The 27,922-nt window shown below is 41.4% G+C and overlaps 1 protein-coding gene across 2 annotated transcripts in view; it reads left to right on the top strand.

The window, feature by feature from the left end:
* Positions 1 to 27,577, top strand: part of odad2 (outer dynein arm docking complex subunit 2) — a 390,232-nt gene extending 362,655 nt beyond the window's left edge. For both annotated transcript variants that reach the window (XM_072576026.1, XM_072576027.1), the window contains exon 20: positions 27,098 to 27,577. In XM_072576026.1, the coding sequence (XP_072432127.1) occupies positions 27,098 to 27,211 (114 nt within the window). In that variant the 3' untranslated portion in view covers positions 27,212 to 27,577. The remainder of the gene's footprint in view (positions 1 to 27,097) is intronic.
* Positions 27,578 to 27,922: the final 345 nt, after the last annotated feature.

Below are 27,922 nucleotides of genomic sequence, written 5' to 3'. Positions count from 1 at the left end.
TTGAAAGAAATTAATGTATCCACAACCCTATAAAACTGTCAATTGACTAGACTTTTCAAGTATCAGTATCCAAAGCTTAAAGTATTTTATGCACTATAAATACATGCAAATAATCACTGAGCAACTGAGAAACGTAAGACTTATCTTCCAGAGGGAACTGAGAGACTGCTATGTGTTCTGTTTTACACCTAACTGTGCCTTACAACATGATAGTTTGTCTATACATCACATGGACTGCATGGCGTCCTTGGGCAAGGCAAGGGGCAATGAGGTCTGCTTCCTAATCAACACCTCCTCGTGCTCTGATGCAGCGACTCTGGTGAGCTACTTCTCTCCTGACCTAGAATATCTCACAGTTAAGTGCCCTCCTTACTACCTGCTGTGTGAGTTCACCTCCACTGTCCTGACAGCACTCTCCATCCCAACTCATGCAGAAGTGAAGTGTGCTCTTGAAGAAATATGCGCCATTACAAATGGATTTGAGATGCCAGTGACTTCAACCAGGCCAACCTCAAGAACGTGCGACCAAAATACCATCAACATGTCTCCTGAACCACAAGAGGGCTGAATATCCGTTGCTACACAGCCATTAAAGATGTCTGCCACTCCATACCCTGGTCCCCACTTTGGAAAATCAAATCACGATGCTGTGTTCCTCCTGTCGGCTAATAAGCAGAAATTGGGACAGGAGGACCCAATACAGAAAGTAGTACAGTGCTGGTCTGAGGCAGCAGATGAGATTCTGTGGAACTGCTTAGAATTGGTGGACTGCTCCATAGTCAAGAACTCAGTGCCAACTTAGGTGAGTGTGCCACTATCATTGCAGACTTCAGTAGCAAGCGTGTAGAAGACTGCGTGCCAAAGAAGTTAATCTAAATGTTCCCAAACTGAATGAACTAGGCAATCCATTACCTACTGAAGTCAAGGTGTGCAATATTTAAGTCAGATGACCCTGTTCTACACTGGAAATCCAGATACAGCCTCCATAAGGTCATTAGAGATACCAAGAGGCAATATTGGATGAAGCTAGAGACTCAAACTAACCACACAGACACCCATCATATGTGGCAAGGTCTACACAACATAACGGATTACAATGAAAGCAGAACAGAATAGCAGACAAAAATATATCCCTTCCTGATGTGCTCAATGTATTTGATGCTCATTTCAGAATATCAATGAAATGGTGTCACTCCTGGCCTGAGAGCCTTGGATGCATCTGATCCCTCAGTCACCACTACAGACATCAGATCCGCCTTTTTGAGAGTGAACCCATGGAAAGCGACTGGCCCAGATGGAGTCACTGACTATGCACTCAGATTCTGCATGTACCAGCTGGCAAGAGTATTCGCTGATATCTTTAACCTCTCCTTACTACAATCAGAAGTTCCCACCTGCTTCCAAAAGGCCACCTTCATCTCGCTGCCAACGAAGGATAATGCAAAGTGTCTAAATGACTACCACCTGATGGCTCTGACCTCCATAAGTATGAGGTGCTTCAAGAGATTAGTCATGGCCCGTATCAACTCCAGCCTCCTAGCCAGCCTTGATCCCTTGCAATTTGCCTACCGTCGCAACAAGTCCATGGCAGATGCCATCTCCCTGCCCTACACTCATCCCTGGAACATCTGGATAATAAGGATACCTACATCAGGCTCCGATCATTGATTACAGCTCCGGTTTCACACTATAATTCAAACCAACCTAATCTCCAAACTCCAAGACCTTGATCTTTGCGCTACCCTCTGCAATAGGATCCTTGACATCTTGACCCACAAACCACAATCAGTGAGAATAGGCAAGAGCACATCCTCCATAGCAAACCTCAACACCAACAACCAGCAAGGCTGTGTGGTCAGCCCTTTACTATATCCCCTGTATACTCATGACTATGTGTCCAGATTTCATCTGAACTCCATCTACAAATGCACTGATGACACCACCATTGTACGCCAGATCACAAACAATGGTGAGACAGAATACAGGAAGGAGATAGAGTACTTTCTGGTGTGGTGTAAAGATGTCAACAAAATGAAAGAGCTGGTCATTGATTTCAAGAAACAAGGAGGAGAGCACTCCCCTATCTACATCAGTGAAGCTGATATACCAACCATCACCAACAATCTGCTTTGGTCCACCCATCATGCAATGGTCAAGAAAGCACAATGATGCCTTTACTTCCTCAGGAGGCTAAGGAAATTTGGCATGTCCATAAAGATTCTTACCAATGTTTAGAGATGCATCATAGAAAGCATTCTATTCATTTGCATCATTGCTTGGTACGGCATCTGCTCTGCTCAGGACCATAAGAAACTGCAGAGAATTGTGAACACAGCCCAGCCCATCACACAAGCCAATCTTCCATTCATTGATTCCATCTTTATGTCTCGCTGCCTCAGAAAGGCAGCCAACATTATCAAAGTCCCCTTCCCACCCCAGTTATAATCTATTCCAACCTCTTCCATTGGGCAGAAGATACAAAAGCTTAAACACACAAACTAATAGATTCAATAACAACTTTTACCACACTGTTATTCGACTTCTGAATGGACCTTTCAAATCTCTAATTTATTGTTGATCTAGCTGTTTGTGCACCTTCTCTGCAGCCATAACATTGTTTTCCTTGCTCTGTTCTATTACACTTATGCACTATGATCTGTGTGTATTGCATGCAAAACAAAACTTTTCACATACTTGGGTACAATAATAAATCAAAACAAACCAAAAATATATTTCCAGGTTAGGATAGTAAGTGCCTTGAGTGGAAACCTGAAGGTGGTGGTGTTCCCATGTACCTGCTGTTGTTGTCCTTCCAGGTGGAAGTGGCCATGGGTTTGGAAGGTGCTGCCTAAGGATCTTTAGTGAATTTATGCTGTTGTCTGGTTCATTTTTAAACATGTTGCAGATAACTCCAACCAGAATGTTATGAATGAATTTGCCTGGATGTCCTACAATACCAAAGCGTTGAAATCAATATGAACACAGCTGATACCAAAGCAGAACATTCCCACTTTATTAGGAACAAAATTACAATAATCTTTAACACAAAATATACTATCCTTAATCCTTTTTGACCCCTTAACGGTTACAATATTTAGTCATAGAGTCATGGACATGTACTGCATGGAAACAGACCGTTCAGTCCAAATCGTCCATGCCGACCAGATATTCCAACCCAATCTAGTCCCACCTGCCAGCACCCGGCCCATATCCCAGCAAACCCTCCTATATATATTTCCATCCAAATTCCTTTTAAATGTCGCAATTGTACTAGCCTCCACCACTTCCTCTGGCAGCTCATTCCATACATGTGCCACCCTCTGTGTGGAAAAAGTTGCCCCTTAGGTCTCATTTATATCTTTCCTCTCTCACCCTAAATCTATGCCCTCTAGTGGCATAGACAAGGTTCCCCAGGGAAAATACTTTGTCTATTTATTCTATCCATGCTCCTCATGATTTTATAAACCTCTATAAGGTCACCTCTCAGCCTCCGACGCTCCTGGGAAAACAGCCCCAGCCTGTTCAGCCTCTCCCTATAGCTCAAATCCTCCAACCCTGGCAACATATTTGTAAATCTTTTCTGAACCTTTTCAAGTTTCACAACATCTTTCCAATAAGAAGGAGACCAGAATTGCAAGCAATATTCCAACAGTGGCCTAACGAACGTCCTGTACAGCGTGTGCTCAAATACTCTGACCAATAAAGGAAAGCATACTAAATGCTGCTTTCACTATCCCATCTACCTGCGATTCCACTTTCAAGGAACTATGAACCTGCACGCCAAGGTCTCTTTGTTCAGCAACACTCCCAAAGACCTTGCCATTAAGTGTATAAATCTTGCTAAAATTTGCTTTCCCAAAAGTGCTGCACCTCACATTTATCTAAATTAAACTCCATCTGCCACTTCTCAGCCCATTGGCCCATCTGATCAAGATCCCGTTGTAATCTGAGGTACATTTCTTCGCTGTCCACTACACCTCCAATTTTGGTGTCATCTGCAAACTTACTAACTATAACTTACTAACCCTATATCTCCTATACTCACATCCAAATCATTTATATGAATGATGAAAAGTAGTAGACCCAGCACCGATCCTTGTGGCACTCCACTGCTCACAGGCCACAAGTCTGAAAGACAACCCTCCACCACCACCCTCTGTCCTCTACCTTTGAGCCAGTTCTGTATCCAAATGGCTAGTTCTCCCTGTATTCCATGAGATCTAACCCTGCTAACCAGTCTCCTTTGGGGAGCCTTGTCAAACTCCTTACTGAAGTCTATATAGATCACATCTACCTCTCTGCCCTCATCAATTCTCTTTGTTATAAACTTGGTTGAGATTTTTGAAGAAGTGAGACATGATTTGCCATGCATAAAGCCATGTTGACTATTCCTAATTAGTCCTTGCCTTTCCAAATACGTGTATACACTGTCCCTTAGGATTCCCTCCAAAAACTTGCCCACCACCAACGTCAGGCTCACTAGTGTATAGTTCCCTGGTTTGTCCTTACTATCTTTCTTAAACAGTGGCACCACGTTAGCCAACCTCCAGTCTTCTGGCACCTCATCTGTGACTATCGATGATGCAGATATCTTAGGAAGGGGCCCAGCAATCACTTCCCTAGTTTCCCACAGAGTTCTAGGGTACATCTGATCAGATCCTAGGGATTTATCCACTCATGCATTTCAAGACATCCAGCACTTCCTCTTCTGTAATATGGACATTTTTCAAGATGGCACCATTTATTTCCCTACATTCTATATCTTCCATGTCTTTTTCCACAGGAAATATTGATGGAAATTGATCTATGTTTGAAAGTTAAAATCCCCTACCATAACCACCCTATTATTCTACAGAAAACTGAGATCTCCTTACGAGTTTGTTTCTCAGTTTCCCTCTGACTATTAGGGGGTCTATAATACAATCCCCATAAGGTAATCATCCATTTCTTATTTAAATAAATTTGCTTTTGTTAGTCATGGGAACCACAGTGATTGCTGCTAACTCCCATTGTTCCATCCTTACCGAATACGGGTAGGACAAGTGGGTGACATGATGAGCCAAAATAGAACATCGGATTGGTAAAAGCTTTATGTTTTTATGACAATCTGATACTTTTCTGATAATGGTTAGTTCAACTAGCATTTTATTAAATATTTATTTTTAATTATCCTTAAACTGGAGACTGTCACAAATGTCAGACAGGCAAAGACAGCGATGAATAAACTGTTCTTTCATGACAATCTAGTAGTTTTGTGTCTTGGTAATTAATAATATCTAACAGAATCTAAGTGCTGAAAACCTGCAGTTTATTTTAGTTCTGGGAGAAGTTTAATTCATAAGGTTAAACTAAATTTGAGTTTGAGCCTATTCACCCATTTCTTTTGAAAGCTCCATTCTATCTAAACCCCAACTTTTAATGCCAATGATGTAGTGTTGGCTATGGTTCAATTTGTAGTGCAGCAGTAAGGCTTGGTGCAGTAAGCACAAGGAGGCTTGGTTTCCAAATTCCACCTACACCAGAGTGTGTAATAACATCTCTGAACAATTTGATTAAAAGAAAAATACTTTTTACGGCACCCTGTAAGTGCTAGATTAAGTGAAATTTTCTACTCAGACTGAAATTTTTGTTGGATACGGTCATCAAGGGATATGGAACAAAAGTGAATTATTAGAGAGAAGTTGTGAAGCATCCATAATCTAATGAATTAGTGAAACAGGTTTACAGAGCTGAATAGCCTACGCCTGTCCCCATGTTTACATATAATTAAATTATGATGGTGACTTAGGTTAGTGAAAGGCACCAAATTAAATGCAAGTTCTATTCTTGGTATTTATGTAGGAGATAAATAAAACTGGCAGGATGATTTACTTGGACTTAGCACTTACCTTGAAGGTCGTACATAGCAAAGCTCTATATAAAAGCAAGAATTGCTTTTGTTTATCTTTTCCACTGTAGAGGAATTGAAAAATTTAAGAGCAGCACTGTTTTAGTGTGTGTTTAAAAAGAGCTTTCCTATACAGAATATACATCATTGATAGAAACATGGTTTCCCATCCAAATAAGGCAATTTTTCCCCCAAATGCAACACAGTGAATTTGTGAACTAACATTTAACTGTTGCTGCTTTTCCTTTCCAATGTTAAAATACAATTTTATGCCTGCTGTTTAATGACATATGCAAGTGTTACATCTGCTGAGAGTCATTGTCTTACAGCATGAAAACAGATTTTTTTGCCTACCTTATCCATGCTTTCCGAAAGTGAACTTAACACATTTGCCTGCATTTGGCTCCTATTCATCTAAATCTTTCCTATCCATATACCTGTCCAAATGCCTTTTAAATGTTGTAATTGTATCTGCCTCTGCTACTTCCTCTGGCAGCTTGTTCCTACATGCACCACTCTCTATGTGACAAAGTTGCACCTCGGTTTACTTTTAAACCTTTCCCCTCTCACCTTAAACCTATTCCATCTACTTTTGGACTTCGTCATCCCGTGAAATAGGCTTTTGCTATTCACCCTAACTGTGCCCCTCACTATTTTATACATCTCTATAAGGTCAGCCCTCAGCTCCTATGTTCTAGGAAAATAGCCCCAGCCTATCCAGTCTCTCCTTCTAACTCAAACCCTCTAGTCTTGGTAACCCTTTGTAAATCTTATCTGCACCCTTCTACTTTGACAACATCCTTCCTCTCGTAGGTTGACCAGGATTGTACACAATACTCAAATGTGATCTTACCAATGTCTTCTACAGCTGTGCCATTATGTCCCAACTCCTGTCCACTGTGCTCTGAAGGCAAGCTAAATACTTTCTTCACCAGCCTGTCTACACATACACCACTTTCAAGGAACTATGGACCTGCACCCTAGAGTTTTTGTTCAAAACACTCTATGACCTCGTATTAATTGTGTAAGTCCTGTCCTGGTTTGGCTTATCAAAATGCAAAACTTTGCAGTTATCTAAATCAAACTCCATGTGTCATTCCTTAGCTTACTGGCCCAGTTGTTCAAGATCCTGTTCTATCTTCAAAACCTTGTTCACTCCATTATGCCACCAAGTTTGGTGTCATCCACAAAACTTATTAATCATGCTTTCTACATTCTAAACCAAATATTTTATATAAATAAATTGTTGATCTGGTTCTTTCCCTATGGCACACCACTGATCACCAGTCCTCCTGTCTGAACAACAAGCATCTACTACCACCCCCGTCTCCTACTATTAAACCAATTTTGTGTCTTGTAAATTTACACAGTCATTCTCTTTGTGGCTCTGTCTCTGGGTCTATGAAGCTGCTTTCTTCCTGTGTTTTTTTCTGGATGGTCACCTGGCCTCTTGCCGTGCTGGTCTCCTCAGAAGGACTCAGACAATTCCAAGACCAGTTCCAAGAGAGAGGTCTGCAGGTGAACTCTTGTTTTTATACCTTTTGGATGATTTTTTTTTGGAACTTTCTACTGTTCTGGCTAATCAGGGAGATACTCTTAATAGTTTGAAACAGAAATTAATTATTTAGATGGCATGCTACTGTCAGTTTCTTTGTGTAGCAGGACGTGGTGCCTTCCTGTCTGGGCTGTCTTTTGTTTAATGGGTAAGTTTTTTGGGGATAGACAAACAGGAGCTTGGAAGAACACAGCAAGCATGGCAGCATTCATCACCATTCGCAAATTTTCCGATACTGATGTAATTCATGTTCAAATGCAACAAGATCTGAATAATATCCAGACTTGGGCTGACAAGTGGAAAGTAGCATTTGCACCACACAAATACCAGGCAATGACCATCTCCAACCTAATCCCCATCATGTTGAGGCACTATCTAAATGGGACAGACTTCAAACAGATCTAGCAACTCAAGACTGGGCATCCATGAGGTGCTGTGGGCCATCAACAGCAGCAGAATCAGACTCCAGCATAATGTGCAACCTCATGGCCTGGCACGGTCCACACTCATCCATTACTGTCAAGCTAGGAAACCAACCCTGGTTCAATGGAGAAAGCACTGAATCAGGAAGTGGAGAAGTTGATGTTTTGGGTTAAGACCCTTCAATGGGACTTTGGATTCCAGCATCTGCAGTGTTTTTGTCTCTAAGTTGTTGGGGTGTTTGTCCAGGACAAATGTTGTCTTTTACATTATGCTAATGTCACTAGCACCTCGCTGCTGTGTTAGTACTGTGTCTGCTGTATGGGTTTTTGAGATTTTAGAGTTTCATTTGGCCAATGTACCTTGCTGTTTGGTCACGTTATCAATCTATCTGTGTTTTAGCAGCCAGGAGGCTACTACACTGCAGTGCAATTTGTGGATAATACACACTGCTGCTACTGACCATCAGTGGTGGAGTGAGTGGATTTTTGTAGATGTGGTGTCAAGATTCTTCAGTGTTGATGGAGCTGCATCCATCCAGGCAAGTAGAGAATATACCATCAGACTCCTAACATGTACCTGGTGGATGGTCAACAGGCTTTGGCAAGTCTGGAGATGAGTTACTCACCACAGTATTCCTAACGTCTGACCTGCTGTTGTAGCCATTGTGTTTATGTTAAGATTCCAGTTGAGTTTCTAGTCAATGGTTATCCCAAGGATGTTGACAGTGGGGAATTCAGTGATGGAGCACCATTGAATGTAAAGGTCGTTGATTAGGTTGGAGATGGTCGTTGCCTGGCATTTGTGTGGCCCAAATGCTACTTTCCACTTGTCAGCCCAAGTCTGGATATTATTCAGATCTTGTTGCATTTGAACATGAATTGCATCAATATTGGAAAATTTGTGAATGGTAATGAATATTGTGCAATCATCAGCAAACATCTTCATTTCTAAAATGCAGCTCTTTTGTCCAGGTTTGAATGAAGGCTATAATGTGGTCAGAACCTGAGTGCTCTGGCAGAACCTAAACTGGGTTTTACTGAACAGGTTATTGGTTAGCAGGTGTTGCTTAATTCACTGTTCATGACACCTTCCATCACTTCACTGATGACAGAGCATAGACTGATGGGGCTTAATTGGCATAGTTGGACTTGTCGTGCTTTTTGTGTAGAGGATATACCTGGACAATTGTTCATATTGTCAGGTAGATGTCAGTGTTAAAGCTGGATTGCAACAGCTTAGCTAGTAGCATGGCAAGTTCTAGAGTGCAGATCTTCAATGTTATTGCCAGAGTCTGCAGCCTTTGCAGTATCCAGTGCCTTGATGTCACATTTAGTGAATCCAATTTGCTGAAGACTGCCACCTTTGATGCTGGGGTTTCTTGAGGAGGCCAAGATGTAACATGGCACTTCTGACTGAAGGTTGTTGTGAATGCTCAGCTTTATCTGTTGCACTGATGTATTGAGCTCTCCCATGACTGAGGTTGGGGATACTGTGGGCTCCCCCTCCAATGAGTTGTTTGATTGTCCATCACCAATGAAGAGATCTGATCTATTGTTTGTGTGATCACTTAGCTCTGTCTATCACTTGTTGTTTATGCAGTTTAGCTTGCAAGTAGTCTTTTTTGTAGATTCACCAGGTTGACAACATATTTTTAGGTATCCCTAATGCTGTTCCTGATTCAGTGTTTTCTCCATTGAACCAGGGTTGGTTTCCTAGCTTGACAGTAATGGATGAGTGTGGACAGTGCCAGGCCATGAGGTTGCATATTATGCTGGAGTCTGATTCTGCTGCTGTTGATGGTCCACAGCACCTCATGGATGCCCAGTCTTGAGTTGCTGGATCTGTTTGAAGTCTGTCCCATTTAGAATGGTGATAGTGCCTCAACATGATGGAGAAATTTGAATTCAATGGACATCTGGAATTAGGACTCTAATGGTGAGCATGAATCCATTGTCAATTGTCAGGAAAAGTCCATCCAGGGAAGGAAATCTGTGATTCTTAAATATTAATAAGCAGTAATAAATATTGGCCTGGCTAGTGCCACCCACAATCCATGAATGAACTAGTAAAAAAGTGAAGGCGGGATTTTGTCTCCACAAAGATTGTGCAGTGTCACTCTTACTGATACTGTCATGGATAGATATATCTGCAGCCAGCAGATTGGTATGGATTAGGTCAAGTATGCTTTTCTCTCTTTTTGGTTCCCTCCATACCAGCTGCAGACCCAGTCTATCAGCTATATCCTTTAAGATTCGACCCCGTACGATCAGTAGTGCTGCCACTGAGTCACTCTTCACGGTTGACATTGAAATCCCCACCAAGAATACATTTTGCGCCCTTACCACCCACAGTGCTTCCTCCAAGTGTTGTTCAGCATGGAGGAATACTGATTAATCAGGTGAGGGATACATGATAATCAAAGGGAGATTCCATTGCCCATGTTTAACCTGAAGCAATAAAATATCATGGAGTCAATGTTGAGGACTCTCAGGGTAACTCCCTCCCATCTGGATGCCACTGTGCTGCCACTTCTGTTCTGCCAGTGGGACAGGAAATGTCCAGGAATGGTAATGGTGGTGTCTGAGACATTGTCTGTAAAGTGTGATTCCATGAGTATGACTAAGCCAGGAGGTTAGGCAAAAGTGAGGACTGCAGATGCTGGAAATCAGAGTCTAGATTAGAGTACTGCTGGAAAAGCACAGCATGTCAGGCAGCATCCGAGGAGTAGGAAAATCAACATTCCAGGCAATGAAAGGCTGATGAAGAGCTTTTGCCTGAAACATCGATTTTCCTACTCCTCAAATGCTGCCTGACCTGCTGTGCTTTCCCAGCACCATTCTAATCTAGACTATGCAAGGAGGTTGCTTGACTCATCTGTGAGATAGCTCTCCCAACTTTGGCACTAGCCACCTTAGTAAGGAGGACTTTGCAGCACCAACAGTTGTCTTTTCCAGTGCCTAGGTCTTTGCTGGATGGTCCCTTCAATTTCATTTCTTTGTTGTGACCTCATAGCGATTAATACAACTGAGTGGCTTGCTAGGCCATTTCAGAGGGCAGGTGAGAGTCAACCATGTTGATGTGGGTCTGGAATCACATGTTGGGCCAGACCAGGTGAGGATGACTAGTTTCATGATATTAGTGAGCCAGATTGTTTTTTCTGACAATCATTTTAATTGCAGATTTTTTTTAATTGAATTCAAATTCCACCATCTGCTGTGGCAGGATTTGAACCCAAGTGCCCAGAACACACTGCTTTGCAGAACACCTACATCTAGCATACAAAAAACACTCTGAGCTTCCAGTTGCCTGCCACTCCAATGCACCACCGTGTTCCCTGGGCAACATCTTTGTCTCAGGCTTGCTGCAGTGCTTCTGTGGAGTTCAATGCAAGCTGGAAGAACAACACTTCATTACACGCTTGGGAACTCTTCAGCCTTCTGGACTTAATATCAAGTTCAACAATTTTAAGACCTGAGGCACTTTCTCCCATGTCTTTATGCCAAGCCCCACACACCAGACCTTGTCATCACACACAACCCATTGTCAGCAACTAATAGTCTCTGTTAGCAGCTATTCATTCCACCAGACTGAACTTTACCCACTCCTTTGTCTGTCCAACTGCATTTCTCTCTCTTTGGGGCTCTGTCGACCTATTCGATTTGGTACTGGGTAATGAACAAGGTCAGGTGTTAGACTTGGATGTAGGTGAGCACTTTGGTGATAGGATGACAATTCAGTTATGTTTACTTTAGGGATGAAAAGGGATAGGTATGTACTGCAGGGCAGGAAATAAAGCGGGGTAAAGGCAATTATGATGCGATTAGGCAAGATTTAGTGTGCATAGAATGGGGAAGAAAGCTGCAGGGGATAGGCACAATTGAAATGTGGAGCTTGTTCAAGGAACAGCTGTTGTATATCCTTGATAAGTATGTAACTGTCAGATAGGGAGGACCTAAAGAAAGAGCTGAGGAGAGCCAGGAGAGGACATGAGAAAACTTTGGCAGGTAGCATCAAGGAGAATCCTAAAGCTTTTTATAGGTATGTCAGGAATAAAAGAATGACTAGAATAAGATTAGGGCCAAAACCGAAAATGTGTTGCTGGAAAAGCGCAGCAGGTCACGCAGCATCCAAGGAACAGGAGAATCGACGTTTCGGGCATAAGCCCTTCCTCAGGAATGAGGAAAGTGTGTCCAGCAGGCTAAGATAAAAGGTAGGGAGGAGGGACTTGGGGGAGGGGCGTTGGAAATGCGATAGGTGGAAGGAGGTCAAGGTGAGGGTGATAGGCCGGAGTGGGGTGGGGGCGGACAGGTCAGGAAGAAGATTGCAGGTTAGGAAGGCGGTGCTGAGTTCGAGGGATTTGACTGAGACAAGGTGGGGGGAGGGGAAATGAGGAAACTGGAGAAATCTGAGTTCATCCCTTGTGGTTGGAGGGTTCCTAGGCGGAAGATGAAGCGCTCTTCCTCCAACCGTCGTGTTGCTATGGTCTGGTGATGGAGGAGTCCAAGGACCTGCATGTCCTTGGTGGAGTGGGAGGGGGAGTTGAGCTACGGGGTTGTTGGGTTGGTTGGTCCAGGTGTCCGGGTGTTAAGATTAGGACCAGTCAAGAACAGTGGCGGGAAGTGGTGCGCAGAGTCCGAAGAAATAGGAGAGACTGGAAAAAGACAAAGTTGTTGAAGAGAATACTGAGATACAGGCTATTAGATGAGACCGATTGAGGTTCATAAGGAAGAGTGTGAAAATAAATAAGTCCCCTGGGCCAGATGGGATTTATCCTAGGATTCTCAGGGAAGCCAAGGAGGAGATTGCAGAACCTTTAGCTTTCATCTTTATGTCATCATTGTCGATAGGGGTAGTGCCAGAAGACCAGAAGACTGGAGGGTAGCAAATGTTGTCCACTTGTTCAAGAAGAGGAGTAGGGACAAACCTGGTAATTATAAACCAGTGAGCCTTATATCAGTGGGTAAAGTGTTGGAAAAGATTTTAAGAGATAGGATTTATAACCATCTAGAAAGGAATAATTTGATTAGGGAGAGTCAACACTGTTTTGTGAAGGATGGGTCATGCCTCACAAGTCTTATTGAGTTCTTTGAGAAGGTGACCAAACGGGTCAATGAGGGTAAAGCCATTGATGTGGTGTTTATGGATTTCAGTAAAGCGTTTGATAAGGTTCCCCATGGTAGGCTATTGAAGAAAATATGGATGCATGGACTGAGGTTGAATCAGTGGTTTGGATCAGAAATTGGCTAGCTGAAAGAGGACAGAGGGTGGTGGTTGATGAGAAATATTCATTCTGGAGTTCAGTTACTAGTAGTGTACCGCAAGTGTAGTGTTTTGGGGGCCACTGCTGTTTTATCATTTTTATAAATGACCTGGATGAGGGCGTAGAAGGATGGGTTAGTAAATTTGCAGATGACCCGAATATTGGTGGTGATGTGGACAGTGTCTAAGGATATTGCAGGTTACAGAGGGATAGATAAGCTGCAGAGCTGGGCTGAGAGGTGGCAAATGGAGTTTAGTGCAGAAAATTGTGAGGTGATTCACTTTGGAAGGAGTAACAGGAATATAGAGTACTGCGCTAATTGTAAGATTCTTGGCAGTGTTGATAAACAGAGAGATCTACATCCATATACATTGATCTCTGAAAGTTGACACCCAGGTTGATAGGGTTGTTAAGAAGGCATATGGTGCATTAGCTTTTATTGGTAGAGGGATTGAGTTTCAAAGCCATGAGGTCATATTGCAGCTGTACAAAACTCTGATGCGGCCACACTTCGAGTATTGCGTACAGTTCTGGTCCCTGCATTATAAGGATGTGGAGGCATTGGAAAGGGTGCAGAAGAGGGATTTGCCAGGATGTTGCCTGGTATGAAGGGAAGGTCTTATGAGGAAAGGCTGAGAGGCTTGAGGCTGTTTTCATTAGAAAGAAGAAGGTAGAGAGTTGACTCAATAGAGACATACAAGATGATCAGAGGATTAATATAGGATGGACAGTGAGACCCTTTTTCCTTGGATGCCGATGGCTAGCGTGAGGGGACATAACTTTAAATTGTGGAGTGATAGATATAGGCAGAGGTCAGAGATAGTTTCTTTACTCCGAGAGTTGTAAGGGTGTAGAACACTCTGCCTGCAGCAGTAGTAGACTCACCAGCTTTAAGGGCATTTTCTTTTTTTTAATAGATGTTTTTATTGGAAATTTAACATTTTTACACGTTTACAAAAATAAACAAAACTCTCAAGTACAAACATTGATATACAATTAAATCTTAAATAAATAATAACCAAAATTTAACAAAAGAAAAATACCGAGAAAAAAAACAAAACTCAACTAACTACTAATCTAACCTACAACTAACCAGAGTGTATAATTAAGTCTCTTACATTACTCAAATAAGAGAAAGAAAAAAAAACCAACGGATAACACAGAAATTGGATAGTGAGATACATGCTCGGAATGTGTTAACATCAAATGTAACAAAACCTGTATTCGTGCGGGATTCCTCTCCCAAGGGGCCCCGGACCAGCCAGGTTCGAATCTCAATTAAATAAAAGCCGAAATATCTGTATTTATATAATTCAAGAAGGGCTGCCATATTTTATGAAATAATTCGGTCTTTCGGTGCACCATATTTGTAAGGAAGTCAAGGGGAATACGTTCCATAATTAATGTGTGCCAATTTGAAAGTCCAGGGGGGCCCTCAGCCACCCAGTTTACCAAAATATTTTTCCATGCACAGAAAGAGAGAATAGAAAATAATCTCTTCCTGTGCATATCCAGGGAGGGTAAGTTTGAAAAGCCCAAAAGAAGAGATACAGGGTCCACTTTAATTTCCGGTCCTAAAATTTCTGTCAGGGTACTTGCTACTTTAGTCCAGTATCTACGGATCTTATGACAGGTCCATAGGCAATGTACCTCTATTTTACATTTGGGACACATTGGAGATGCTCCAGCCTTAAATTTTGCCAATTGATCCGGTGCTATATGGGCCCTATGAAGTATCTTCAGCTGGATAGCCTGAGTTCTGTTGCAGATGGTGATTCTTCTGGCATTTTCCCAAATGTCATTCCACGTTTCTATAGAGATTTCTAGTCCCAATTCCTGATCCCATGTTTTAAGTAGATACTTCATTATGTAGTAAATGATAAATAGTACTGACGGAAGATACCCCCATTGGTCGTAGTACTCTACATTCTCTATCTGATTTATAAAGACTATCTAATAACGTAGTCTTCTTCTGTATATAATCTCGAATTTGGAAGTATCAAAAGAGGTCTCTATTAGGTAATCCGAATTTCTGACGCAGCTGTTCAAAAGACATCAGGACCCCTTCTTTAAATAGGTCCCCTAGACATGAGATACCCCTGGATCTCCAGAGTTTAAAAGTGGCATCTATAACCCCTGGTTGAAATCCCCATGCTCCCACTATCAGAGCATAGGGGGATGTTTTATGTGAGTTGCCCTCATTTTGCCGCATTATATTCCAAGCTTTAATTGTGTTTAGTATGATAGGGTTTTTACATGATCCGTAATGATTTTCCTCTTGTCTGAAAATATAAGGTTAATAAGTGGGCACTTTACTTGAGAAGCCTCGATGTTCAGCCAGATTGACTGCGGGTCAGACAAGACCCAATCAGCTATGTAACTTAATAGGGAACTTAACTGATATTTCCTAAAATCTGGGAAGTCCAATCCTCCCCTCGCCTGTGGAAGCTGTAGCTTCTTCAGCTTAATGAGGGGCCGTCTATGATTCCATATAAAGGAACCCAACCAGCCATATAATTTACGTAGTGCCAGCCTCGGCAGCATCACCGGAAGCATTCTCATAGGGTATAGGAGACGGGGCAGGACAATCATTTTAATTAGTGCTATTCTACCCAGCCAGGAAATTGGAAGATCTCCCCATTGCTGGAGGTCCTGCCTTATCCTTTCCAGTAAATGCACAAAGTTAGCCTTGTATAACTGACCAAATACTGGGGCAATAAAAATGCCTAAACATAAGAAACCCTCCAGGGACCACCGAAAGGGAAAGTGGGATCCGTCCACTGAGTGGGGTATCATAGCAAGGCCACTAATTGGCATAGCCTCCGATTTTGAGAAATTAATTTTATAGCCTGAGAATGTGCTAAATGTATTAATAACTTGGATTAAGCGAGGCACGGACATCAGAGGATTACTGAGGAATAAAGAACATCATCTGCATAGAGGGTAATTTTTTGTTTACCTGTACCAATCCTCGGAGCCATTATATTAGGATCAGCCCGTATAGCTTCTGCTCGTGGTTCAATTATTAGCGTAAATAACAATGGCGAGAGAGGACATCCCCGACGGCAGCCCCTACCCACACTGAAGCTATCCGAGCCTAATCCATTGGTAACCACAACTGCTTTGGGATCACTATACAATGTTCAGACCCATTTGGTAAACACCTTTCCAACGCCAAACCTTTATAATGTGTAAAACAAATATGACCATTCAACCCTATCGAATGCCTTTTCCGCGTCTAATGAGACTACTACTCCTGGTATCTTTCCCTGATGGCAGACTTGAATCATATTCAAAACCCTTCTAATATTATTGGATGATCTACGGCCCTTAATAAACCCCGTCTGATCCTCCTTTATGATATGTGGCAATATCCTTTCTAGTCTCAATGCTAATGTTTTAGAAAGGAAAGGATTTTAAAATCTACATTTAGCAAGGATATTGGTCTGTATGATGCGCAATCTTCTGGGTCCTTTCCTTTTTTAAGGATAAGAGAGATATTTGCCTCTTTCAACGAAGGCGGGAGACAGCCCTGACTGTATGCGTAGTTATACATGTCCATAAGTGGACCAGCCAATATTCCTGTAAATTCTTTATAGAATTCAGCTTGAAAGCCATCTGGACCAGGTGCCTTACCGCTCTGGTTGCCTGATTGCGTCAAGTATTTCTTGGACTGTTAGAGGAGCATTTAAGACCGATACCTGTTCCGGAGTTAGGTTTTAAAAAATGATTGCATCCTCCTAGTCCTGTCTTCACAATCCTGCGATTTATATAAATCAGAATAAAATTTTCTGAAGATTGCGTTAATCCTTTTATGATCATGAGTCAAAATACCCGTACTTTCCTTGATAGACGTGATAGTTTGAGGGGCCTTTTTTGTCTTTGCAAGAAATGCTAAGTATCTACCCGGTTTGTCGCCAAACTCATATAACCTTTGTTTTGCAAATAATATTTCCCTCTTAGCCGTTTGGGTAAGCGTGGTGTTTAGAGCTGTCCTAAGGGCCGTAATCCTTTGCAATTTGATAATAGAAGGTCTATCAGCGTATGCTGTTTCAGCTGCTTTTAAGCGAGCTTCGAGCAGACGCTGTTGTTCTCCCTTTAATTTTTTTCTGGGTCGCTGAGTAGGAGATGATCAAACTTCGTGTGTAAGCTTTGATGGTCTCCCACATCATTGATGAGTTGCTAGCCGTACCTAAATTAATTTCTAAAAAAGTTTTAAATTCTTGAGAGAAGTACTTTACAAATTTACTATCTTTCATCAGGAAGGGGTCCATACGCCAATGCCAAGGGGATGTCCCATTGTTCCTCACCTTGATTTCCATACATACAGCAGCGTGATCGGAAATTGCTATACTACCTATTTTACAGGATGATATGGAAATTTTAAAAAATCGAGGGGGCAAAAAACATATCAATTCTGGTATGGCATTTATGTGGATTGGAGTAAAAAGAAAAATCTCTGCCCTGTGGATGAAGACATCTTCATACATCTACTAATCCTAATTCTTTGTTCAAATCCACCAATTGTCTAGATCTGGGAGATACTCCTACAGTACTCTTGGGAATCTTATCTATTTCCAGATCCAAAATACAATTAAAGTCTCCCCCTATAATTATATGACGGGCACCGAGAGTCATCAATTTTGAGAAGGCTTCCTTTATAAATTTAAAAGGATGTGCCGGGGGGGCAATACAAATTTAAAATCCCATATTCCTCTCCATTTATAAGGGCTTTAATCAGAATATATCGTCCAGATTCGTCTTTTATCTGTTTTAGGATTTTGAGAGGGAAATTCTTCCGAATAAGAATAACAATTCCCTTGCTTTTTGAGCTAAAAGAAGAAAAAAAGGCCTGATCAAATCCACCCTGTCGTAATTTCAAGTGTTCTTTATCCAATGAGTGTGTCTCCTGTGGGAGAGCTATATCAACCCTTTCTTTCTTGAGATTTGATCATATTTTCTTCCTTTTGACTGGCGAATTACTCCCCTTGACATTCCAGGTGCACCACTTAACTGACTGATCAACCATAATTGTCCGGGCAAATCAGAGACCCCTCTGGAGGGGAAACCCTATCCAGAACATCCCGAGCATAGTGCATATAAAATTCACAAAAATAAAGGCTCTCTAAAACACTCACGACAGTATAATAAAAAACTATTTCTAAATAAAAAAAATATAAAACGTATTTAAATGGAGAATTTCCCCCTTGTTCCCAGGGGTTATCACTTCCTTTCCAAAGGTCCATCGTATCCTCTCCCAACCAGTGCCCCATCCTTGACCCAGGCACTCCTCAATGGAATGAGGAAAATTCAAATATACTCAGAGCTAGAGTTAACAGTGAGCATCCTACCCCCACCTCCCCATCCACACCAACACTTGGATATATTTGGTAATGTTAATACCATGTATAAACATATATAACTATAAAATTACAACCTCAACAAATAATAATTAAATATAATAATACAAAATAACAAGGGAAAACAACCCTGCTCCTAGAGACAGAGGTAAAATAGAATAAGGTAACCACCTCCCCCACCAACATTAACTAGACCCCCCGGCGTATATATATATATATAAAAAAATAAAAAACAAACCAAGGGGGGGAGAAAATCATTAAGTAGAGAACAAATAAATAAATCCCTCTCCCTACCCCCCAAGATAATATTAAACAGCAAGGTAAAAAAAGAAAAGGGGGAGATATAAACCGGAGTGGGGGGAAGGCAAACCAACATCCATTATCTCTTACAATTTATTTAAGAGATGCCAAAAATTCCTTGGCCTTTTCTGGCGATCCAAAGTTATACACGGATCCTTCATGGTTAAAGCGTAGCGTCGCTGGGTAGCGTAAGGAGTACTGAATATTTAAGTCCGTTAAACACTTCTTCGCGTCCTCGAATGCCTTCCTCTTTCGGACCAGAGTTGGGGAAAAGTCCTGGAATAACATGATCTTGGAACCATTATAGATCATGGTGTCGGGATCTTTTCCAAGATTTCTAGAGGCTTCTAGGAATATCTGCCTCTCCTTATTGCTCTGCAGCCGGAACAGGACAGGGCAGGGGCGCTGGTTCGAGCCAGGCCCGCGTATTGTGACCCGGTAGGCCCATTCTACCCTTACCTGGCCTGATCCAGCCTCCAGATTTAACAGCTGTGGAAGCCACTGTTCAAGGAACCTTATAAGCTGGCCTTCCTCTTCCCGTTCGGGAAGGCCCAGCAAACGAATATTTTTTCGACGACCTCGATTCTCAATTGCGCTGTAGTTTCGGAGGTCGCGGCTTTTTGCTCCGCCCCTCCGACTCGGCGCTCGATTTCCTTAATGTCTCGGTTGTGCTTTTGCAGCGCGGCTGAGAGTGAGTCCCATCGATTTCGGGGTTCTTCAATAAAAGCGTTGATCTTTGCATCCAGTTTGGAGATGATTTCCACAAGGCTACTGTAAGTCAGTCCCCCGGGGCAGCTGCGGACGCCTCTGCTGCAGCTGGAGAGGGTGGGGGAGGGGTTCCTACTTGCTGAGAGCTGCGGGGTCCCTTCCCTTTAGTCATTTTTACTGAAGATTAAATTGTTTAAATTCAATACTAAACAACTACTTAAATTAAACAGCTATTTTAAATGATTTGGTGAGTGTGGCGGGGGTGGGTGACCCACTTTGCCCAGGTCTTGGGAGGAGCACTGTAGTCTCAGACTTGCTGGGTCGCTGCCATGTTGGATCCCCCCAAGGGCATTTTCATACCAACATCTTCAACCTTTCCTTCCTACAAGCTGAAGTCCCCACCTACTTCAAGAAGACCACCATCATCCCACTACCTATGAAAGCACAGTGGCTCTGACCACCATTATCACAAGAGAGGCTAGTCATGGCCCACATCAACTCCAGCATCTCATCCTGCCTCAATCCCCTACAATTTGCATACTGATGCAACAGGTCCATATATTTTGCCCTACACTCATGCCTGAAAGATTTGGACAACAATGACACCTATGTCAGACTCTTGCTCTGCTTTCAACATCATTATCCTGTCCAAACTGATCTTAAAGCTCCAAGACCTTGATTTTGGCTCTGCCCTCTACAGCTGGATCCTCAACATCCTCACCCACAGATCGCAATCGGTGAAGATAGGCAACTGCACATCCTCCACAATAATCCTCAACACTAAATTCCCCAAGGATGTGCCCTCAGCTCCCTACTGTACTCCCTGTACTCCTAGGACAGTGTTGCCAAATTCCGAACGAACAGCATCTACAAGTTTGCTGATGACACCACTGTGATAGGACGGATATCCAACAATGAATAGTCAGAATACAGAAAGGAGACATGGTGCAATAAGAACAAACTCTCTCTCAACTTCAGCAAAACTGCAGAACTGATCATTGACCTCAGAAAGAAAGGAGGAAAACATGCCCCCACCTACATCGACAGAACTGAGGTTGAGAGGGTGGAGACCATCAGGTTCCTAGGGATGACAATAACTGACAACCTGTCCTGGACTTCCCAAGTAGATGCAACACTCAAGAAGGCACAACAATGCCTCTTCTTCAAGTGGTTCAGGAAATTTGGCATGTCCATAAGGACCCTCACCTACTTCTATAGATGGAACACTGAAATCATACTGTTCGAATGCATAACAGCCTGGTATGGCAACTGCTCTGCCCAGGATCATAAGAAACTACAGAAAGTTGTATGCATAGCCCAGACCATTACGGAAGCCAACCTTCCATCTATGGACTCCATTTACAGCTCATTGCCGCGGAAAGGCTGCCAATATCATCAAAGGCCCATCACATCTCAGAAATGCTCTCCCACAATTTCTTCCATCAGGCAGGAGATACAGAAGCTTGAACACATGCACCAGCAAATTCAGAAACAGCTTCTTCCTGGCCATTATTAGACTGATGAATGGAGCCTCTAACCTCAAATAATACTGATCTTGCTCATGTTAATCTTGCTTACACATGCTCTGTGCAATGTATGCCTCAGACCAAGCTTTTTTTATATCCTATGATCTGTATGTCGTTGTTTACTATGATCTGCCTGTACTGCTCATAAACAAAGGTTTTCACTGTACCTTGGTTACACATGATAGTAAATAAATTAAATCAAATCATAGAGTCATAGAGATGTATAGCATGGAAACAGACCCTTCGGTCCAACCCGTCCATGCTGACCAGGTATCCCAACCCAATCTGGTCCCACCTGTCAGCACCTGGCCCATATCCCTCCAAACCCTTCCTATTCATATACCCATCCAAATGCCTCTTAAATGTTGCAATTGTACCAGCCTCCACCACATCCTCTGGCAGCTCATTCCATACACATACCACCCTCTGCGTGAAAAGGTTGCCCCTTAGTTCTGGACTCCCTGACCCCAGGGAAACAATTTTGTCTATTTATCCTATCCATGCCCCTCATAATTTTGTAAGTCTCTATAAGGTCACCCCTCAACCTCCGACAGTCTAGGGAAAACAGCCCCAGCCTGTTCAGCCTCTCCCTGTAGCTCAGATCTTCCAACCCTGGCAACATCCTTGTAAATCTTTTCTGAACCTTTTCAAGTTTCACAACATCTTTCCGATAGGAAGGAGACCAGAATTGCACGCAATATTCCAATGTCCTGTACAGCCGCAACATGACCTCCCAACTCCCCTACTCAATACTCTGACCAATCAAATGATGTTTTCCTCAACGATATACAATTACATAAAGTAGCCATTAAGTAGTCTAACAATTTTTCCTTCGATCTGAATTATTCTACTATGTTTATATTTTAAAGTTCAAACTTTCTTTCAAACCACTCTTATAATGGAAACACTAACGACTACTACATTTAATGCCTTTGTTTTATTGACTTTTGTCATCTTCTGCCATTTGTGAAGTATTTGACATTTTCTTATAGTCAGAGCTCTCCCCTTCTCGTCAGTGTAGGCACTCTCTAACACATTTTTGTTCCTTATCTGCATTATAATATCTGTAGTCAATCATTTGGGAGGTCATTTCTTTTTGATATATACTTGTCATGCATATTTAACTAGTTTATTAAAAAATCTTTTTCTTCCTCAACAGCTGTACTTTTAATTTATCCTCATTTTATTGAGGTTTGCTTTCCAGAAATCATACACATCTATCCTGTTCTTTCCTATTACCAATTTCTAAAAGGTATTAAATATACAGTTTCCTGAATGTTATCAACTTTGAAGAAACAATATTCATTATTCCTTATGCACATAGCTGCCTGCAGATTTTTCACAGCCTTCCTGTCATTCAGTAAGTATGCTCTGTGATGCTATCTCCTGAGGATCGGGGGAATGTTGTGGCCAAGAGATAGCAGCTGGACTGAGTGGCAGATAAGCTAGCAAACTTGTGCAGGCACCCAATGTCTATCCAGGAGTGAACAATGTAGCAGACATTGCCAATGCCCAATTCAGCCAATAAATGGCCAATTAAGGGCTTCTTCCCACCTCTGCTGGCATTTGACCAATAGCAAAGGAGCCCTCTGCACTGATTGGAGATTAACTATCATGTCTTCCCAGGAGGCATGTCTTCCAAATACAACGATCCTTTCTGGAGACTCTTTGATCCATGGAGAAGCAATTGCCACCCCACACAGCATTTGCTTTGCTTGCTCCTAGCAACTCCTAGTTCCCTCACCAGGACCTGCTTGACTATTGCCAGCTGACAGCAAATCCCTCAATTATTCCTTTTATTCCGGGGTAGTCCCAGCAGTAATCACTGTTCCTGATGGCACTCCTGGGCTCTGTTGATGTGCAACTTCTGTGAGAAGCCGGTGCTATTTAATAAGGATAGCAGCCCCAGCAGCACCACTAAATTGGCTGCTGCTGGTAAAATGTAGTACTGGATCTCTATATGTCATTGGAACAGGGTGGGGTGTTACATGTCGAGGATGTCAGGTAGGGGAAGGAATGGCAGAGTTCACTTATGATGGGGTGTTCAGCAGGGTGGGGAATAGTCAGGTTGGGCAAGTGCAGTTGTCTTGGGGAGGGTTAGTGGGGATCTAGGAGTCAGTTACCTATGATTTAGAGTATAGATTTTCATGATCTTTTCCTGAGTAACTGAATAGCTTAGGTGAGTTGAAATCATCCAAATTTTCTGACTTTAGGGACTCTTCTCAGAGGGTTCCAGATAGGGGGGAATTGTCCATTAGAAGGATCAAATTCCCAGGCAATTGTAATGAATTCAGCTGTGGTGGAGATTCTGCATAATCCTGACATACAACGCCAAACCACACTGTTCCAATTACCATATGACCATTGGAATATCTGGGCCCTGACTCCTTGCCCGAATGCATCTATGTATGGCTATAATTCCATGTTGAAGAGCCATACATATGAATTTATTGCAATTCTATTAGTTCAATAAGAATGTAAAATTCCATATTTCTAGGTACAGAAGACAACCAAATCATTTTCCAGTATTTTATTGTAATTTGTAGTCTGTAACTTTGTTTAAATTTGTCCAGGCTGCAACCTATTCCAATGAATGTATTTTTATGACATTAGTAAGTCATATTGAAAAAAAACTAAGCTTCCTCAATTCCAGTTGAGTTTGAGTTTGAGTTTGATTTATCATCGTCACATGTACTGAGATACAGTAGAAAATTTGTTTTGCATGTTGTACAGGCAGGTTGTACTATCATTGTGCATCAGGATAGCGGAACAAAGTGAAGAATATAGTTGTACAGCTGCAGAGAACCGGTAGGGAGGGAGATCAACATTAACATTTGAGAGGTCCATTTAAAAGTCTGATAATAGCGGGGAAAAAGCTGTTCTTGCATGTGTCTTTTTGACGGAAGGGAGTATAATGGAATGAGAGGGGTCTTTGATTGTGTACGTTGCTTTTCTGAGGCAATGGGAAGTATAGATGGACTTAATAGATGGGAAACTGGGCTGTGTTCACAACTCTGTAGTTTCTTGTGATCTTGGGAAGAGCAGTTGTCATATCACACTATGATATATACAGATATGAGGCTTTCTATGGTGTATCTATAAAAACTGGTAAGAGTCTTTGTCTATATGCCAAATTTCCTTAGCCTCCTGAGAAAATAGAGACATCATTGTGCTTTCTTAACCTTTGCATCGACACGGCAGGACAGATTGTTGGTGATCATCACTCCCTGAAACGTTTTGCTCTCAACTATTTCCACATCAGGCACAGTGGAAAGTGAAGACTACAGATGCTGGAGATCAGAGTCGAGAGTGTGTTGCTAGAAAAGCACAGCAGGTCAGGCAGCATCCAAAGAGCAGGACAATCAACGTTTCGGGCATAAGCCATGATGAAGGCCGTTCAGATTCCTGATGAAGGGCTTATGCCCAAAACGTCAATTGTCCTTCTCCTTGGATGCTGCCTGACCTGCAGTCCTTTTCCAGCACCACATTCGACCCACCTCAGGCATAGTCAGTTGCAGCAGGAGTGAGCCATGTTTCTGTGAAGCAGAGCGCACAGCAGTCTTTCAATTCCCTTTGGAAGGTGGGTCTAGCTCTGAGGTTATCCATTTTGTTTTCAATGGCTTGGACATTTGCCACAAGTATGCTGAGGAGGGGGAACTTAAAATCCTGAAGTTTTAGTCTCTTCTGAAGTCTAGCATATCTGCCACGTCTCCTAGGTAAGTGACTGTTCCTAGTTGATCCTGGGCATTGGTGAAGGAGATCTCCTGCTCTAGAAAGTAATTATGTGCTCCTGATGGATTCCTGGCAGCAGCCATGGCCTTGAGAGTTCCTAAGGGTTTTTTTGGTTGGGCCTTCTTGATGTCAGGTCACTGTGGGGTCAGGTCTTGTTCTCGCCCTGGTCACAAGGTCAGGAAGGTCGGGCCTGCGATAGGCCTGAAGGCCTCTGATCTTTCTGGGTTTGCTGTTCCAGCATCAGCAAGGGAAGTGGATGCGTCTGATGGGGTCCTGGGCACTAGTTGCATTCGTAAGTGCTCTGGAGAGTTCCAGCAGTCGGTCTGGTTTTTTAAGTGAGCAGTACCTAATGTTTATGAAAGATAATTGGAAAATTTAACTTCCATATTTAGAGGACAATATGGTATGAGTGGACTTTTCTCTAGTGCACATTTAACCTGTTGATTTTTACTTTATTGCACATGCTAATAAGATTGACGGGAAATTTAGATGTGTATTAGCAGGAACAAGTTGAGAATACATTGAATATGACCCAGTGATTATTCTCATTGCTGCAAAAGTATATAAAGTTCAAATTTATTTGCATAAAATCCTCAACAACAAGATTCAAATTCTTTGGAAGCTGGACATATTTTGCTTGCTGTGTGAAGTGTATCTTAGGTGGTCACAACTATGGGATCCTCTGCAGACTGTTGATCCTATAGTTCAAATTTGTTATGCCAAAGAGTCTCATGAATGGGTGTAACACAAAAATTTGTTGCCTGATAGTCTTTATGCAATGCAGGTAGTATAACTGGTTATGCAAGCAAGCAATAATTGTGTCTGATTGTTCTCAATTTTACTTCAAAAATGATGTAATTTGCTGCTTTTAACTATTTAAATTGGAGCTCATTTTTCAGTTTTGATTTTATGTTTTTTGTAAAAGACAAAAGATTTTCAAATTACCTTCCTGTATTTATTCAATATTTCTTATGGTTGTACATAATCTTTATTTAACATGTTCAGTTATGGAATATTAATCAAGAACTTGTCATCTGTCCCAGGAACAGCTTAACCAATCCAAGAAGGATTACAATAGAATCAAAAGTACAACCTACTCCTTTTCCCAGCACCAAGAAGAGATTGATGACCTAAACTGGCATCATTTATCAATGATTACTGGATAAAAACAAATGAAGCTTGAGATTCTATGTCTATTATTCAAAGTTATTGAATAATAGACATAGAAAAATAACCTCAGAAAATGGATCACTAGGTTTCCCTAAGAAGCAAAGTAGAAACATTATACTATCTGCTCTTTTCATGCTGGAATATTGAAGTTATTTTAAAATGCTCTCATCAACCTTAATAAATCTAGTGCATTCTGTATTTATGTAACATACTGTTTTTGCATTTCATGAATCATTTGGTATCTCACATATAACTCTTTTTAATTTCAAATAAAGAATTGTAAGCTCCAATCTAACTCTGTCAGAATCTCAATATTGTCACCTTTAAATTTGTTTCATTTCAAAGTACAAATGCTGTAGATTTGAGCAAAAAGGAAATGCTGAGTATAACAGAGAAAATTTAAGTTTAGTTTTAGACCATAATCTGAAACTTGGAGTATTTGGAGTAAAGATCATTTAGTAGATAAATGGCAGGCAAGTATATCCTGAAGGTTAATTATTTAATTTTCTTAATATACTGCAAACCAATGCACCTGTTTGCTTGAACCTTTTTCTGACTTCCACTTTAGCCAAGAAGTATCGCCATCAGCTTGTCAAACAAAGTTCAACATTTAATTTGCAGCCTCTAATGTATTGCATTATTGGTTCAGACCCTTGCTGATTTAGAAAACAACTGAGATCGACCCTATGATTTAGGTCTTACTTCGAGTCATGGATAAATCGCTGACCAATGGGACCTGATAATATTACAAATTTACTGAAAGAAAATAGGCTAAGTTTCTTCTCAGTAGAACAACAACTTGTAAGTTGTGCCTTATCTTAAATACCATATGCAGAACAAGGGCAAAGTTTACTCTTATGCAGCTTTTCAAGATTCTTTAACAAATGTTTTTTTGTTTTTAATGTATAAAGGCAACAAGTCAAATGGTTCAATTTGAATTTCTGTTTTTGATGAATAAGACTACTATTTTTCACTTATGCAATTGGAAAGGTTCTGCTTTTCATTACAGCAGCTGTGATGATGATTTAGTGTTGCAAATATAAATGTAATTTACCTCTTTTCTCCATCTAAAACTATCCTATTTCTTTTTTGTTTTTTCTCCCCATCCTTCTTTCCTTCCTTTTTAGCTACATGTCACCAATCTCCTTTTCTTACCTGACTTTTTGCCATTCACAGCTGCTTTTGAATTTGATGGATTCCACAGATGAAGCTCTGCAGGAAGCAGCTGCCGGTTGCATCGCAAACATTCGAAGGCTTGCCCTGGCTAATGAGAAGGCTCGCTACAAATGAAAACAGTGCACACTCCACATTTCCTTTCTCAGGAGCTATTACCTGCACAGGTATAATAAAAGAAAGATTTACTGAGTACTGCTTCTGGATGAACATGAAAGACCTTTTGTATGAGCTAAAATAAACCAGATGCTTAATAGAAATCCAAAAGCTGCTTCTGATTTCTAAAAATCATATAGAAACAAATCAATTCTGGAATAGTGCTACCTAGAACATGAAATACATTTTTAAATATGTAGAGAATTTATTTGGAATTCAAAAGTACTACTGGATCCTTGTTAAAAAAAACTGTCTGAAAGAATGATCATTTATTTACATCAGTTGATCTGTTTTTTTTTGTCAAAATAAAGTTGTAATTTTTCTGCAGTGAGTGTGGTTACATAGTAAATTAAAGATGTCTTGTGCAATTCTTTTCACTCAAAATCTATATAATCATGTTGGTGTAAGGCATTCTTCTATTCCATAAGTTGTAATCCACAGGAGAAGTCTGAATACAGAAGCAAAGATCTGGTATTGTGTTACAGTAACTGAGAACTCCAAACAGCTGCAGGATTCACTGCTCAGGGAGTAGTCAGTACATCAACTTAAAGCCTGCAAGATTTTTAAAAGACATTTCAGAAGTGTCTTTGCCAGCATAGCATAATAATTAAATACTTATTTATGTCTGCAATCTATATATATGTTGAATACCAACGTGTGCCAGCTACTGGG

Source organism: Chiloscyllium punctatum, chromosome 8 (genome assembly GCF_047496795.1).
Source record: "Chiloscyllium punctatum isolate Juve2018m chromosome 8, sChiPun1.3, whole genome shotgun sequence".
Taxonomy (NCBI): Eukaryota; Metazoa; Chordata; class Chondrichthyes; order Orectolobiformes; family Hemiscylliidae; genus Chiloscyllium; species Chiloscyllium punctatum.
The sequence above is the reverse complement of the archived record's forward strand: the minus strand, read 5'-3'. Positions and strand labels throughout refer to the sequence as shown.